This window comes from Squalius cephalus, assembly GCF_949319135.1.
Source record: "Squalius cephalus genome assembly, chromosome: 10".
Classification (NCBI taxonomy): domain Eukaryota; kingdom Metazoa; phylum Chordata; class Actinopteri; order Cypriniformes; family Leuciscidae; genus Squalius; species Squalius cephalus.
In genome coordinates, this window is record NC_137131.1 from 8,979,468 (window position 1) to 8,993,926 (window position 14,459).

General features: G+C 34.8%; 1 protein-coding gene across 3 annotated transcripts in view; it reads left to right on the plus strand.

Moving 5' to 3' along the window:
• The window catches only part of frmd4ba (FERM domain containing 4Ba), a 52,660-nt gene that overhangs the window by 17,390 nt on the left and 20,811 nt on the right, over positions 1 to 14,459 (plus strand). For all 3 annotated transcript variants that reach the window (XM_079884516.1, XM_079884517.1, XM_079884515.1), the window contains exons 2-7: positions 4,692 to 4,757; positions 4,844 to 4,938; positions 5,417 to 5,509; positions 5,770 to 5,854; positions 8,195 to 8,251; positions 8,667 to 8,689. In XM_079884516.1, the coding sequence (XP_079740642.1) occupies positions 4,692 to 4,757; positions 4,844 to 4,938; positions 5,417 to 5,509; positions 5,770 to 5,854; positions 8,195 to 8,251; positions 8,667 to 8,689 (419 nt within the window). The remainder of the gene's footprint in view (positions 1 to 4,691; positions 4,758 to 4,843; positions 4,939 to 5,416; positions 5,510 to 5,769; positions 5,855 to 8,194; positions 8,252 to 8,666; positions 8,690 to 14,459) is intronic.

The following is a 14,459-nucleotide window of genomic DNA, read 5'->3' on the forward strand; positions in this document are numbered from 1 at the left end:
CATATTTTAAAGAAATGGTGGTTTAGAAGTAGGAATGGGATTAGCAGCTCAAAATGTTGTTTTAATGCTAATTAGGGCTGTAAAATTACACAATTGCCACAATTTGTACATTTGTCCTCCCATTGCATCAAAATGTTTTTTAAAAAACATGTTTTTATTTTTGCATTGTAACAAATCACGGACAAGTCAGTTGAGCAAATGAATGCAATGACCAATCAGAACTTCTTTGTCAGTCAGAACTGCAGCAAGTGTCAGTAAGGCAGCATTGAAATATTGTGAAGATGCTTGCCAATCATGTTTGCATATATGCCATGCAGTTTCCCCCACAAATATTTTGATGTACATTCTATGAATTGACATTAATAAATGCATTACTTTAATATTTTTTCTCATAATGGGCAACCCTAATTTGCATTCTAAAAAATGGAACTTCTGTGGTTGACTAGGAACATTTTCTGAAGATAAAAGCTCCTCTTTTTACTGACCATTTGTTGACATATAATCAGTTTTACTCCCTATTTGTCAATAAACTTCTGTCTGCAAAGTTTGAAAAAAGATGTGGTAATAATATCCCACAATGGCTTTACATACTTAAATCTGGCATGAAACGGAAGTTGTGACAGTCTTGTTTTCCCTATTGATGTAGGCCTATATCCGAGTTCTCGCACAAGAAGAAATGTAGGGCGGGATTTTGACTATCAGCAATTGATTGGATTGTTGGATCATTGTGGTTTGCTGTGCAAGATCTGTGATCTTATGTGAATGACAGGTTGTCCTGCCCTCACGCCAGTAAACACGTCATCAGAGAATAGAAGAGATGTCGCTGCAAGAGAGAGGGGAAGCTATTTTGATTAAGAATTACGAGGGCACGTGCATTCATAAAAAAAAATATGTGCATGGATAAATCCTTTAAAAAAAACAAAAACATGAAAGAAGTCAATACTATTCCAAGGTTTTTTTGATGGTCTGAAGCCATATGATGAATTGGGGTAAAAAAGGATAAAAATTGAACCAAATTTTGTATTTCTTTAAACAACTTTATTGTTTAAATTAGTCACTCCACAGTTGGGTGATATTTATATATCCAGACAGATCTTCTCTCCAGATGTTTTTCCTTTCCTTTTTCTTTTAAGTTCTTTCCTGTAGCTTTTTAGAGCCTGTAGGTCATTTAATATTTTTGTTTTTCTCAGACTCCCTGAGATTGCATTGTTTGTGTAAAGATTGGACTTGAAAATCACACTCAAGCATGGCAGGGGTTGAGGAGTTTTCAGGTTTGAAGCTAGTGGTGGTATATAATAGTTTAGGTGGTATTTTTTTAAATAGAGGTAAAAGCATGTGTATGTTTTTGGAGAGGGAGTATGGGGCTTTGTTTGAACTCAGATTGTAATTCAGGGTGAATGACCCTTATGTCAAGAGCATTGTCACATGACATGGCCCTCTTTTTTTGCATGATCAGTGGTCACTCATTCCCTGCCCCCATAGACACATTGGCTTAGTTCATTCACAAATACAAATCAATTATGCTTCTCTTCAGATACTGAAGTACAAAGCCACAAGTTTAAATATTCATTACAGATCCCAAACTTTATACTAACTCTTTTGTCTGTGTTCATCCACGACATGAGTTAACAGACTAATATAGCGGCCACTCTGTGCCTGGCACAGTGATGACCTTATAGTCTGACAGCACACAAAACAAGGGAGATTTCTGCATGAGTAAATCTATACCAGACAAGCAGAAAACACAAGTGGATGTTTTTTTTTTTCAGGGATAAGTGGAGGGCTTTTTAGGGGGGCAAGAAAGTATAATGGGGGCAGGGAAGTGGTGCCGCATTAAGCTTAAATAATGCTGATGCTGAGTCTGGTGTAATGCACATTCAAGTGTATTGTTTTTGGCAAGGTAAGCCAATGAGGCTTCCTGCATTGCTGGTGGAGCAGATTGTTCTAATGTATGGAAATCGGTATTGACTCTTGTTGTATTGTTCTAATCAAAATGAAAATATTAAACTAAACATTTAGCCAAGCAAAACATTGCTTAAGCATAAATTCCAAATAATGTTGAATGCAACATCAGAAAGATCTATTGTTGCTTGCATGTTCAATGCGATCTTTTATTTTTTATTAAAGCATGCTTGAATCATTTATCAGGCTGGGCTAGTCCTTTAAAGGGTTTCTATAGTGACTAATCCAGGCTTAGACAATGGAGCCTGTGTAATTAACAACACCAATAATTCTCTCCATTAAGACGGCTTAAATGCAAGTCCTTGTTTTTGTTATAGCGACTAAGACTCTGCTTTTTTCTCTCTTATTTAATAGTACTTATTATAGCTCTTGTTTAGTCACAAGTCTCTTCTAAAAATATAATTCTAAGTATAAATAAAAAAATATTTCTATTATATTATATTATATTACATCAATCATACGATATGAAATTTGGTTAATTCACATGAGAATGGCCAATTCTGGTTAATTAATCAAATGTTATCAGTACTTGGACACTGGTGGATCTGGTGAAGAGAGATAGTTTAATTGGTTCTTACTAATTAAGCAGAATTCATGTATGCTTCAGTCTCATCACTGTTTTAATTCATGAAATAGAAAAGTTAATTGTGTGTGTGTTATTAATTTTGCAATTGATTTAATGCAGTATTAGAGATAAGAGGGCAGTTTGATTATAGATAATTATAGTTTTATTAGCAGCTTTCGACAATGAAAAGATTTGTAGTTTGCAATTTCACATGACTATAATTCACTTAGATTATATTAAATTCTATTAGAGCTCAGTCTTGGGCTTTCTGCTATGTAGCAGCACAGCCATTGTGTAAGACAGAATGATGTAAACCGCCAAAAATAAATATAAGCGTTGTATTGGAAGGGAACAATGTGTCCTTACAAGTTTAGGTTTGCATCAGTTTATATTTCTTTAGGCCCTCCCGTTTAAGTCTCTCTCACACATTGGATGCATCTGAAAACCTAGGCAGCTGACTTGCCTCACTGCCTTATCAGGCAATGACTTTGTAGGCAGTATTTGAGCATGAAGGTAGGCCTATGAAACTGATTTCAGACAGACTTCTAAGGCAGCGTAATGGTTTAATGATCTACAGCAAAATAGAGTGTGCTTTGGTGATAACTAAGCAAATATTTAATTACAACAATCGTAATTACACGCTAGAAATAACATCAGAAGTGTAAAATGTTGGTCAAAAACTCACATATACACACAAACTGACCACCGACCTCAACTTTCAGACAACAACTGTCAGAGAATGGAAAGCACAGGATTGTGGGATATCAAAGGCAGCGAATGATACATCGATCAGACGAAGGTATCTCAGGAGTCAGGGGGTGCTTCTCTTTTCATATTTGTGCATCCTTGTTTCCTTTCCTCGCGTCTTAGCTCCGCCCCCTTAGGATGCGAGAGAAGGATACACCTGTCTATCCCCGATCATGACTCCTCAGGAAGCTTCCTCACTCCTCGTTCCTCGCAGTGCTATTAGAGAATTGAGATGCCCTTTAAGATGGCTGAGTTTGATCAATTTACGGGTCACGAGATGGAGGACGGAGGAGCGAGGAAACGAGGAAGCATCAATTTGAGTATCGAGAAGTACCCAGGAAATGAAGCTAACATTGGATTTGGACATGCCCTCTCTCTCTCTCTCTCTCTCTCTCTCTCTCTCTCTCTCTCTCTCTCTCTCTCTCTCTCTCTCTCTCTCTCTCTCTCTCTCTCTCTCTCTCTCTCTCTCTCTCTCTCTCTCTCTCGCTCTCTCTCTCGCTCTCTCTCCCATTCTAAATCAAATGCTACTCTCTAAATAGGTTCATACATAATTAGTTCTTCAGTTAAAATATAGGCTATTCAGAAAAAAGATTTCTTTACATAATAATAAAATAATAATTGTGTTCATAATTTCACTGTTTCACAGTTTTCTCTTACGTTGTTGAATACTAAATACTAACGTGACCCTGCCAAGAGGCTGCCAAGATAACATCTAAATCCAGCTGACTGTACACAGAGATCAATCTTCCCAATGGGAAAAACAATCCAATTTATCAACCCAGTATCAGAGGACACACTCTCCTCACATCATTAGATTAGTGTTTATAAGTATAGCAGTAGGTTATGATTGTGTCTAAATCTGTATTAGAGGTCATGGAAGAGTGTGTTCAATATATTCATGCACTTACACACACATACAGTGTCAATAAAAATGTTAAATTCACTCCTGTTAAAAGTTTGGATTTGGTCCTTTTTTTTAAATGTTTTTTCATAAGTTTCTTATGCTCACCAAGGCTGCATTTATTTGATTAAAAAAAAAAAAACTGTAATATTGTGAAATATTATTACAGTGTGAAATAACTATTTTCTATTTTAATATATTTTAAAATATAATTAATTCCTGTGATAGCAAAGTTTAATTTCCAACAGCCATTAATCCAGACTTTAGTGTCACGTGTTGAAAATGTTGAAAACATTTGTGCTTATTAATATTTTTGGTTTAATAGAAAGTTCAAAGGAACAGCATTTATTTGAAATGGAAATTTTTAATGCATCCTTGCTGAAAGTATTCATTTCTTTTTCAGTATTCAAGCCCTTGAACTGTAGTGCACACTATTTTATACATGCCCATATTTATGTGAATTAATAATATACAAATATTGTATATAATAAGATGATGTGTGTTTGACATTGGCAGATGACGGAGGGCCGGCTGTGTCAGGTGCTTCTGCTAGATGACAGGCAGCTGGAACTGCTGGTCCAGGTAAAGCTAACTCACCAGTCACCACACTAACTCATAGATAAAAAACAGACACGGTATTAACAGTAACACCCGTTTCCCTAATACAGCCAAAACTGCTGTCCCGAGATCTCCTGGATCTGGTTTCATCACATTTCAACCTAAAAGAGAAAGAATATTTTGGAATCTCCTTCACTGATGAGAGGTAAGCTAGTGAAGTGATTTGTTGTCATTGTATAGAAAGACGTATTTATTATTGCTTATTAGCATACTTCACAACTATACAATACAGACTCCCCCATTAGATCTTTAATTACAATATTAAACTAGCATGTAATCCCTGTTCATTACACACATTGAAGTAGCGTTAACCAGACATCCTCAAATAATAACTGAACTTCTAACTGCTATAAGTCTGTCAACTCACAAGCTTTCGAACAAAAGGCTTAGATGGGGCTTCAGAGGTATTATGTTTAGGTTTTATGATTTTTTTTTTTAATACTTACTTGCTTTTGATCATTCATTCAGTCAAACAAAGCACATATAGGATCATACACAACATGTGAGGTTTAATTACCGGTATGTACAACTATGAATAGTTCTTACAAGTCTTTCAAAGACATCATTATGTTTCTTATGTGATTTAGCCCAAGTATTGAATTAGACTTATTGCCATTTATCAGGGGTCAAAAAAACTGGCTTCAACTGGATCGCAGGGTGCTGGACCATGACTTTTCCAAAAAGACTGGACCCCTTGAGCTCAAATTCCAAGTCAGGTTAGTTCAGATTCACTCATTTGCATGTCCAATGGCTAACCAATAGGGGGCGCCACCAGTACAGCATGAGGCATGCTGGTGCAACTTCAACATACAAAAGCAAGACATACAAGATTTGGCATTGAGATTGACAATCATTTCTCATTCATAACTCTTTATATTACTTTGTATTTTTTTCTCTTTATATGCAATGATTGTTAGTATTGGTTTATCATAGGAGTTAATTTATGTTCCTCATTGACTGTCGCTGTTTTCTGTAGGTTTTACATCGAGAGTGTTGCATGTTTGAAAGATGCTACCACTGTCGAACTGTTTTTCCGGAATGCTAAGATATCGGTCTACAATGTAAGTGATCCAAGTATTAAAATCATGTCACAGATCAAAACATCCCAAATCTGTTAAAGATAACAATACTGTTATCTAGTAGTGCAATATTCTGATGTTTTGTACAACAATTGTCTGTGGATGATTTTTCCCTTTTGATTTTTTTTCTTTCTTTTGTGAGGCTTTAAAAGAGCTTGGCAGGTGGCTTCCATTAAGTTCTTTTTGATTACGGGCATTTACAGATGACAGCCCTGGCACAGCAGGTTGCTGCTGGGTTGGCTGGTTCCTCTGTAGCCTCTTTCAACTGTAAAGGCCATTATTGAACCACCAAATCTAACTCAACCTAACACATTTGATAAAGAAAGAAGGTAGTATGAATTTAGCTTGCTCTGACAGACTTCCTTTTTTTTTTTTTTTTTTTTTTTTTTTGTCTAAATAGAAACCATTACAGTTCACATAGGCTAATTCCAAAATAATCATATACATATTTTACTATCTTATGCTGCTTTTTGATGCCCTCCACTGTAACACACACACACAAAAAAGTTAAAGTTTACACAAAAATGAGGTGGACAATACTAATGATTTGTTACTGGAGCAATTTTGAAGCAATTGAGTATATATGCAGTGTGATTTTTTTTTTTTTTTTTTTTTTTTTTTTCCTTATATATAATTGTTTACATCTACTTTCTGTAAATGGGAATAAATATGGACATTTACGAAATTTTAGTTTTTTCTGTAATTTTGTGCAGTTTACTGCAGTATAAGGTTAAATGCCTAACAGTTTTATTATTGACTGTTTACATTAAAAATGTGTGGACTTCAGGCTAGTAGTTTTTGGTTGTGGTTTAAAAATCAATAATTGTGAAATGTCACTGGTATGTAAAATGTCATGTAATAACCTTATTAATTAAAATTAGGGCTGTCAAACGATTAATCGTGATTAATCGCATCCAAAATAAAAGTTTGTGTTTACATAATATATGTGTGTGTATGGAGTATAATTATTTTCTATATATAAATACACACACATGCATATATATTTAAGAAAAATGTGTTATTTATATATAAAATATTTATATATAATATAAATATATATACACAATATATACATGCAAATATTTCTTAAATATATACATGCATGTGTGTGTATTTATATATAGAAAATAATTATACACCGTACACACACATATATTATGTAAAAACAAACTTTTATTTTGGATACGATTAATCGCGATTAATCGTTTGACAGCCCTAATTAAAATTCAAGGTTACATGGGTCAAAAATAAAGAAAACAATAACTAAATGTGGCATTTAATAAAATGGGTTTATGTGAAGATTGTTTTAAGTTCTCCTAAATTAAAACTGTTAAAATGTTTTAAAGCTTATCAAATGTTAAAAATAATAGATTTCAGTTATATAATGTTGAATGGTTGTAATTACACATTTAATACCCAGAAACTGAGGAAACTTTTTTTTTTTTTTTAAAGACATCAGTAGCAATATTGATGATACTGGCCTTCATTCATAGTAACTACTTAGTAAAAAACTGCCATCAAACAAATTAAATGTGAAGTTATGTATTACAATATAAAAAATATATTACATATTTTAATGTTAGGTGAGATTAATCGTGATTACAGAATTATTTAGTTATTTTTAATCGATTGACATAACTAAATATAAGTAAATATTTGCAATATTGCTGATAATCCGTTCTTTGTGGTGTAGATGGTGTGAGGGGGCGCTGCATATGGCGTGATTGAGTGGTTGAGGGATTTTCCTCGTTGCTGTACAGCGACCCCATGTTGACTGATTAATCTACTCCTGTAACTGTAGTACTACAGCCACAAACTTCTTTAGACTTCTATTTAAAATTACCCCTGCTCGATCGTGTGGTGAAAACTTTTTTTTTTTTACCATATAGTTTTTTTTTAATCATTTGCGTTCGCGAGACAACAGAATAGCTTCTTTTGATGCACGTTGAAACACGAGCACTGAACCTGCTCCTAGAATGTACCATGTTATCTTGGTGTGGTCCAAGTTATGTACTGCAGTCATATTAAATATATTAGTGTCTATTATGTTTTTAAAATACTAAATTCATGTGTTATCGTAATAATATGTTAGTCGTGTAATGCTACAGTGCGTGTAAGGTAGATAAAGTGATTACTTTTGTACAAACACCCCGTGTCTGTTTACAAAGATGGTATCGTCCACTGTGGAACCTGTGTGTGGTGGAACTGGAAACGAAACGATTGGTGTGGGATAAATAATAGTGAGATTCGGTGTGTCTGCCGAAAGCCTTACGTGTAAAGCGATTTAATAATTCTGTACTCCTTCCTTTTTAATACTTACAGGAAAACATTGAAGTGGAGAGTGAGATCGTTTTTAAGTTAGCTGCATACACTGTTCAGGTGAGTGAGAATTTGAGTTCTCTGGGTTTACATAGTTTTGACAGACTCGCTGCGAGTAATTTTCACTCGCAATTTGTATCTCCTGAACTGATTTGAAGCTGTTTTGGAAATAACCCAGTTACAACGACATGGGTACTAAAGTTTTTTACGCCAGAATTTGCATTTATCTTTTCGCTAAACTTCGCTAAACTGTTGCATGCTTGTATTTGTGCGTTGAAGTGCAACTTAACTGTGATTATATCAACATTTCATTATTTGGCAAATGTCTAATACAAAGTTTAGAGACTTGTGGTCTGTAGCAAACCCACTCTGGAGTTAAGCTTCTTACCGCATTGACTCAAGACTCAAGCATGTAACGTTATAAAGGTTCAGTCTGAAATGATTCATCAACAAGCACTTTTGTCTCTTTCTTTAGGAGGCTAACGGAGACTACACAAGGTAAGAGAAAACTTAGATCTTGGAAGACATTAGATCAGGGGTAACCGACCTTTACAGTCCCAGATATATCCTCTAATACAGACTTTATATTCTAATTGATAGATAGTTATCTATCTATCTACCCCTCTATAGTTTCGAATGTTTTTTATTTGTTTGACTTTGAATAATTAATAGATATTGTTCAAAATGAAGACAACTTTTATATATCAAGTTTATATATCACCTAGTAAAAGTAACACTTTATTTTGTCCAACTTAATGGAACAGGCACCTGCTAGGACACCTGTGTGAAAGTTTAATCCACTAAAATGACCTTGGAACCAGGTGGTTTACAGAAAATGGAATATTTGAAAGTTGAGGTTGATGAGATGAGGTTAAGGATCATTTGTGGGGTGGACATTTTCGGCACATGTACGAGTTTGGCTGAAGTTTACACATACTTTTAGCCTCACTGTACACACTACTTTATATTTACTGATATGTCTTGTATTTGTTGGGATCAAAACATTAGTATTAAGGAATTGGTATACTGTCACCATAGCTTAAACTTCCTGTTCTTACAGTTAAGCCTTATAAAATTTGATGGAGACCATTAATCGACAGCAAGTAACAGGCGTAGGGGGTTACAATGCTAAACTCTTCAGATATTTAACTTTTATTACTGCTGTAAATTACATAACGTTCATAACTCAATTAAAAGTCAGTTCCTTTCCAGACCAAACTTGAAATGAAAAAAAGTTGCCACATTAAGTTTTTGCACTGGTGTTCAGTTGATTATAAATTCCATCATACCTTACAAGATAACTGCAAGAAAAAAATATTTGTATTGCTAAAATTAGTGTCCATCTAACTTGGTGGTGGAATTGTTTTTGCGAGTTAGATCCATCTAAAAGTAAGCATTTTTGAGTTAATGTTCAGGTTGTGTGCCTCAATGCTGTGAATTCAGCCCTAGTTGATCATATCCAAAGGAAACATTTCATGAGTGAGTAGAGCTGGCAGTCAATATATGTGATGTATATGTCCATGGCTTAGATATTTCTGGACTCAAACCTTAAAAAAGGACCCATGACAGTTGCATTTCATGTACGACAGCATAATTCAATTCAGAGCTTTTTGTTGTTTATAAATGTTGGCCACTTTCTAAGCACATTTTTACAGTCATCAAGCCAGTTGGCATATTACCTAGTTCTCCGTTCATAAATTTTCAGGAGGTTTACTCCAAGTGATTAGTTGTTGTGAGTAATGGAATTCTTCATCCTCTCTGTTAACATGTACTTGAGGCAGTGAATGGGATGCATTGGGATAAAGCAATCTGTTAACGAAACCCTAACAAATGAAAAGGGTGAATTGGTCAGCAAGGTTTGAACATGTGTTGACCACTCGTTCTCAGTAGCCTTGCAGTTCATTGTTGGGAAACAGAGCTTGTCCACTGTTGAGCAGAGTGAGAACAGAGGTGTGCAAACAGCCCCTTTTACTCTGAAAATGTTTACCTTGCAACAACGACTGCTTTTGTTTAGCAGTGGGTAACTTGTTAAATGTCTCGTGAAATGGCTTGACAAGCTTTGTTTTCATTCTGTGCCGACGTGCTTCTGTCGAAATGGACAAGAAAGGGACATATTGAAAGGGCTTGTCGGGAAAATGGGAGGTTAGAGTACACAGGTGGCATATTAGGCATAAGGCATATTATATATTTTTTATATATAATTTTATTCAACAAGTTTACTTACAAAGGAAGTAAATTCAGTTCTTTTGAACCTTCTATTCATCAAAGAATCCTGAAAAAAGTATCATGGTTTCCACAGAAATATTAAGCATAAACTTTTTTCAACATTGATCATAAGTAATGTTTCTTGAGCGTATTAGAAGGATCATGTGACACTAAAGACTGGAGTAATGGCTGCTGAAAATTCAGCTTTGCATCACAAGAATAAATTACATTTTAAAATATATTAAATAGAAAGTGGTTATTTTACATTGTAATAATATTTCACAATATTCCTGTTTTACTGTATTTTTGATCAAATAAATGCAGCCTTGGTGAGTATAAGATACTTTTTTCAAAAACCTCTAAATTTTACAGACCCCAAACATTTAAAATGGTAGTCTATTCCCTATTTTGAGTTTTTGGTTAAAGATATAGGTTGGTCATGTTAGTACATTTTTTATGCCTGATATGCCCTTCACTATTTATTTGCTGGCACATAATTAAGCAGTTCTGGTAGCAGTGTGTCATTATTGATAGCATCCTCTTATAGTATAAGTGGGCTTAACATCAGCAAACCCTTTAGACCTTCTCTTCCTCTAATTTCTGTTATTTCATGTGGATGAAGCTCCCAGATCTCATAAAGCCAGAGCAGTTGCATTTGGAGGCCCAGGGCTTTAAGTTTATGTAGGAAGCTAGAAGACCCCCACGTCTCTTCATATAAACCTACCACTCCTCCTCTTCTCTGTTAAGACTGCATAGATGTTAGTGGAAAGGGAGTGGAGACATCTCCCGTTGGCAGACATAGGGCGTCATGCAGGATGCTGATGTCATCTGTCTGCAGTTTAGGTCAGGGGCAACCACTCAGGGGTTCTTCCTATACAATCCCCTCCTAATATTTCCTAGTTCTTTAGAGAGAATATGGAAAGTTTAAGAAGTGGTGTCACTTTTAAAATAAATATTAGTCAGTTTTATATTTTTAAATACTGTTCTGAAAATCCTTGATCCTGTTGAACCTGAAAATCTAAGCAGAAATCACATACGTTTCAAGGACGTTGACATCAAGACCTGTAGAGTGCAGTAGTCAGGTTCTGGAAGTAAAAATTCCATTCATTTTCTCCGTAAGGAAATTCGTTTTTTAACGATAACTTTTATAAGCCATAAAAAAATAGATCTACTCTGAGTTCAGAAGTTGTTAATCAATGTTATATGCTTTTATGAAGCCATATTACAAATTCCTTTAAAATATAATTAGGGCTGTCAAACGATTAATCGCGATTAATCGCATCCAAAATAAAAGTTTGTTTTTACATAATATATGTGTGTGTACGGTGTATAATTATTTTCTATATATAAATACACACACATGCATGTATATATTTAAGAAATATTAGCATGTATATACTGTGTATATATATTTATATTATATATAATTTATATTATATATAAATATTTTATATATAAATAACACATTTTTCTTAAATATACATGCATGTGTGTGTATTTATATATAGAAAATAATTATACTCCATACACACACATATATTATGTAAACACAAACTTTTATTTTGGATGCGATTAATCGCGATTAACCGTTTGACAGCCCTAAATATAATGTTTCTCTAGATATAATCAACAAATTTAAATATTTATATATTTCTCGATAGTTTTTAATTGTCATTATAGCAATGCTTCAGTAGTGAGGGGAAAGTAGTTCTTTCCCTCACTAAAGCCCGAAGTATACTTCGACTGTCTGCGCAGTGTCCGCGTGACGCAACCAAACCTTAAAGCAGTCACGTACACATTTTTCAATCTTTGTCTTTTTGTCCAATTTTCAGATATTTCGAGCTTTGAGTAAAAGTTTGTAATGTTGTGATTCACCTCTGAGCTGGTTTGCTTGGATCATGGCTTTAAAAAGAAAACTTTCAAAAATCCCTATAGGAAAAACAAATGGAAAAAAACTTCCGGAACCAACGCCACTGATAAAGTGGGTGGGCACTAATGCACTTTATGTGTATTCTTGAAAAAGCTGACACATGGCTCTAACTCCTCCATGCGTTGCTTGTGCTGGGTTAAGCATGTGCCCGCCCTTCCTTGCCAACTCTTTGATAGTACAGACAGCATAATGAATTCCAGATTGCTGACAAGGCATTGCAGTCTCAGGGAACCAGCTTACTGTATTTTACCACATCATCAACCCAGCCTCCTAGATTTATACCTTCAAACTTATCATAAATCGCTGAACTGCAGAACCAACTGGCTTGGAAAGGGAAAAGCGCCAGGGAATATAGTGGTGCTTAGTCGAGCAAGGTATTAATGGGCTGATAAGCGGGGCTAGAGAGGTTTTATGTTATCAAGTCTGCAACCGGTTTCCTTTTGTCTTTAATTAATTTTCAAAGTATTCTGACTCAGATGTTGTGGTTTTAAAGTGTTCTGCACATTTAGATCAGTTTTTGCCCCTTTGTTTTCTGGTAATTGCTTCCTGTAAAAACAATATCGCCCACTTCACCCTCAACATGGTTTTGGAAAAGATCAGATCAGAGCTTTCTTGAGCAGATCAGATATCTGGAAACACAAGACATGAGGGTTTTCTATAACACTGCTGTCCTGTTTTAGGAATTCAGGTGTTGTGTCTTTCCTTCCATCACAATGGTTACACTTTTTTTGTTGTAGTTAAATGTGGAGCCTTCTAAGCCCTTAAAGGGATAGTTTTATTGCAAAAATTAAATAGAAGTTCATTTTTTACTCACCCCCCCATGCCATTTCAAACCTGTATGACTTAGGCCGACTTTCTTCGATTCAGCACTAGATGCCAGTTGTCCATGCAATTACATGCTCTAAGTCATACGGCTTTGGAACAACATGAGCCTCAAGTATACGACAGAACTATTACTTTAAACATGCTTTGTAATTGAAATGCTATAACTGTATATTCAGGTAACAGACTTTGACATTGAAGTATAGTACTCTCTCTCCACTGAGATAAGATGCTATTAGCTCAAGTACTGCATCATTACTATCACTAACTTCATCTTAAATTTATAACCTCACATGGGAACATTTACATCTAATCTTTAAATATCTGCTCTGAGTGACTATAAAAAGTCAAGCTAAGCCAAGATTCAGAATAGAAAAAAATGCAGGTCTCATAATGATTTGTAATTTAAACACTAATTGGTTTAAAGTGTAAGAGTTGTGAGCTGTTTGCAATAGGAAGCCCATCTATCTGGAAAGGAATTCCAGCATGAGGATGAAAGATAAAAATGGTGTGCTCCTCAAAACTCAAGAAGCTCTAAAAGAAAAATATGCAAACATCAGTCAATCTGTGTCATCACTTATCACCTCAGAGTTCTATTTCTAGAGAATGAAACATGCTCTTCTCAAACATTATCTCTTAAATCACACCTTGTTTTGACATTTACAGAATCTAGACATTATATTATAAAACGGATAGTTCCGGTCTTTGATTCTGAGTGGTTGAGCCGCATTCGAAGCCGTTGTAAATTATTCAACAAACATACACCTGTGACCGCATTACATTAGTATTACTGCGCAACTGCTGTTTGTGATTCTTTGTTGCTGCATGTGTTGCTTAGCAACCTCTTGGGAACTACATTGCTTGGCGCAGGAATAAATGTGTTAAAACGTTATATTTTTTTGTTGCTGGTGTTTATTTTATGAATAAAATAAATATTAAAATGATTTTTTTTTATTGAGTAACCGTTTTATAAAAGCAATAAGCCCCTTGAAGCCATGTTTTACAGTGAATTTCGAACAGCTAAGGGGCTTTAGAACTCCGCTCCACGCTGTGCCTAACAACGGCCCTTAGCTGTTCTGAATTCACTGTAAAACACGGCTTCAAGGGGCTTATTGCTTTATTCTTTCTGGTTTGCTACATCAGTTTGAAAATGTCAAGTTTCAATAAAATCTACTGAAATGAAAACCTATTGAAATATATGAAAATATTAGTGTAAATTGCAAAAGGTGTTGCAGTAATGAGAGACATCAGTGTTATATTTCAATGTTTCAAGTAACTGCACTCAACTGTTAATAATCAATTTTCATAAAA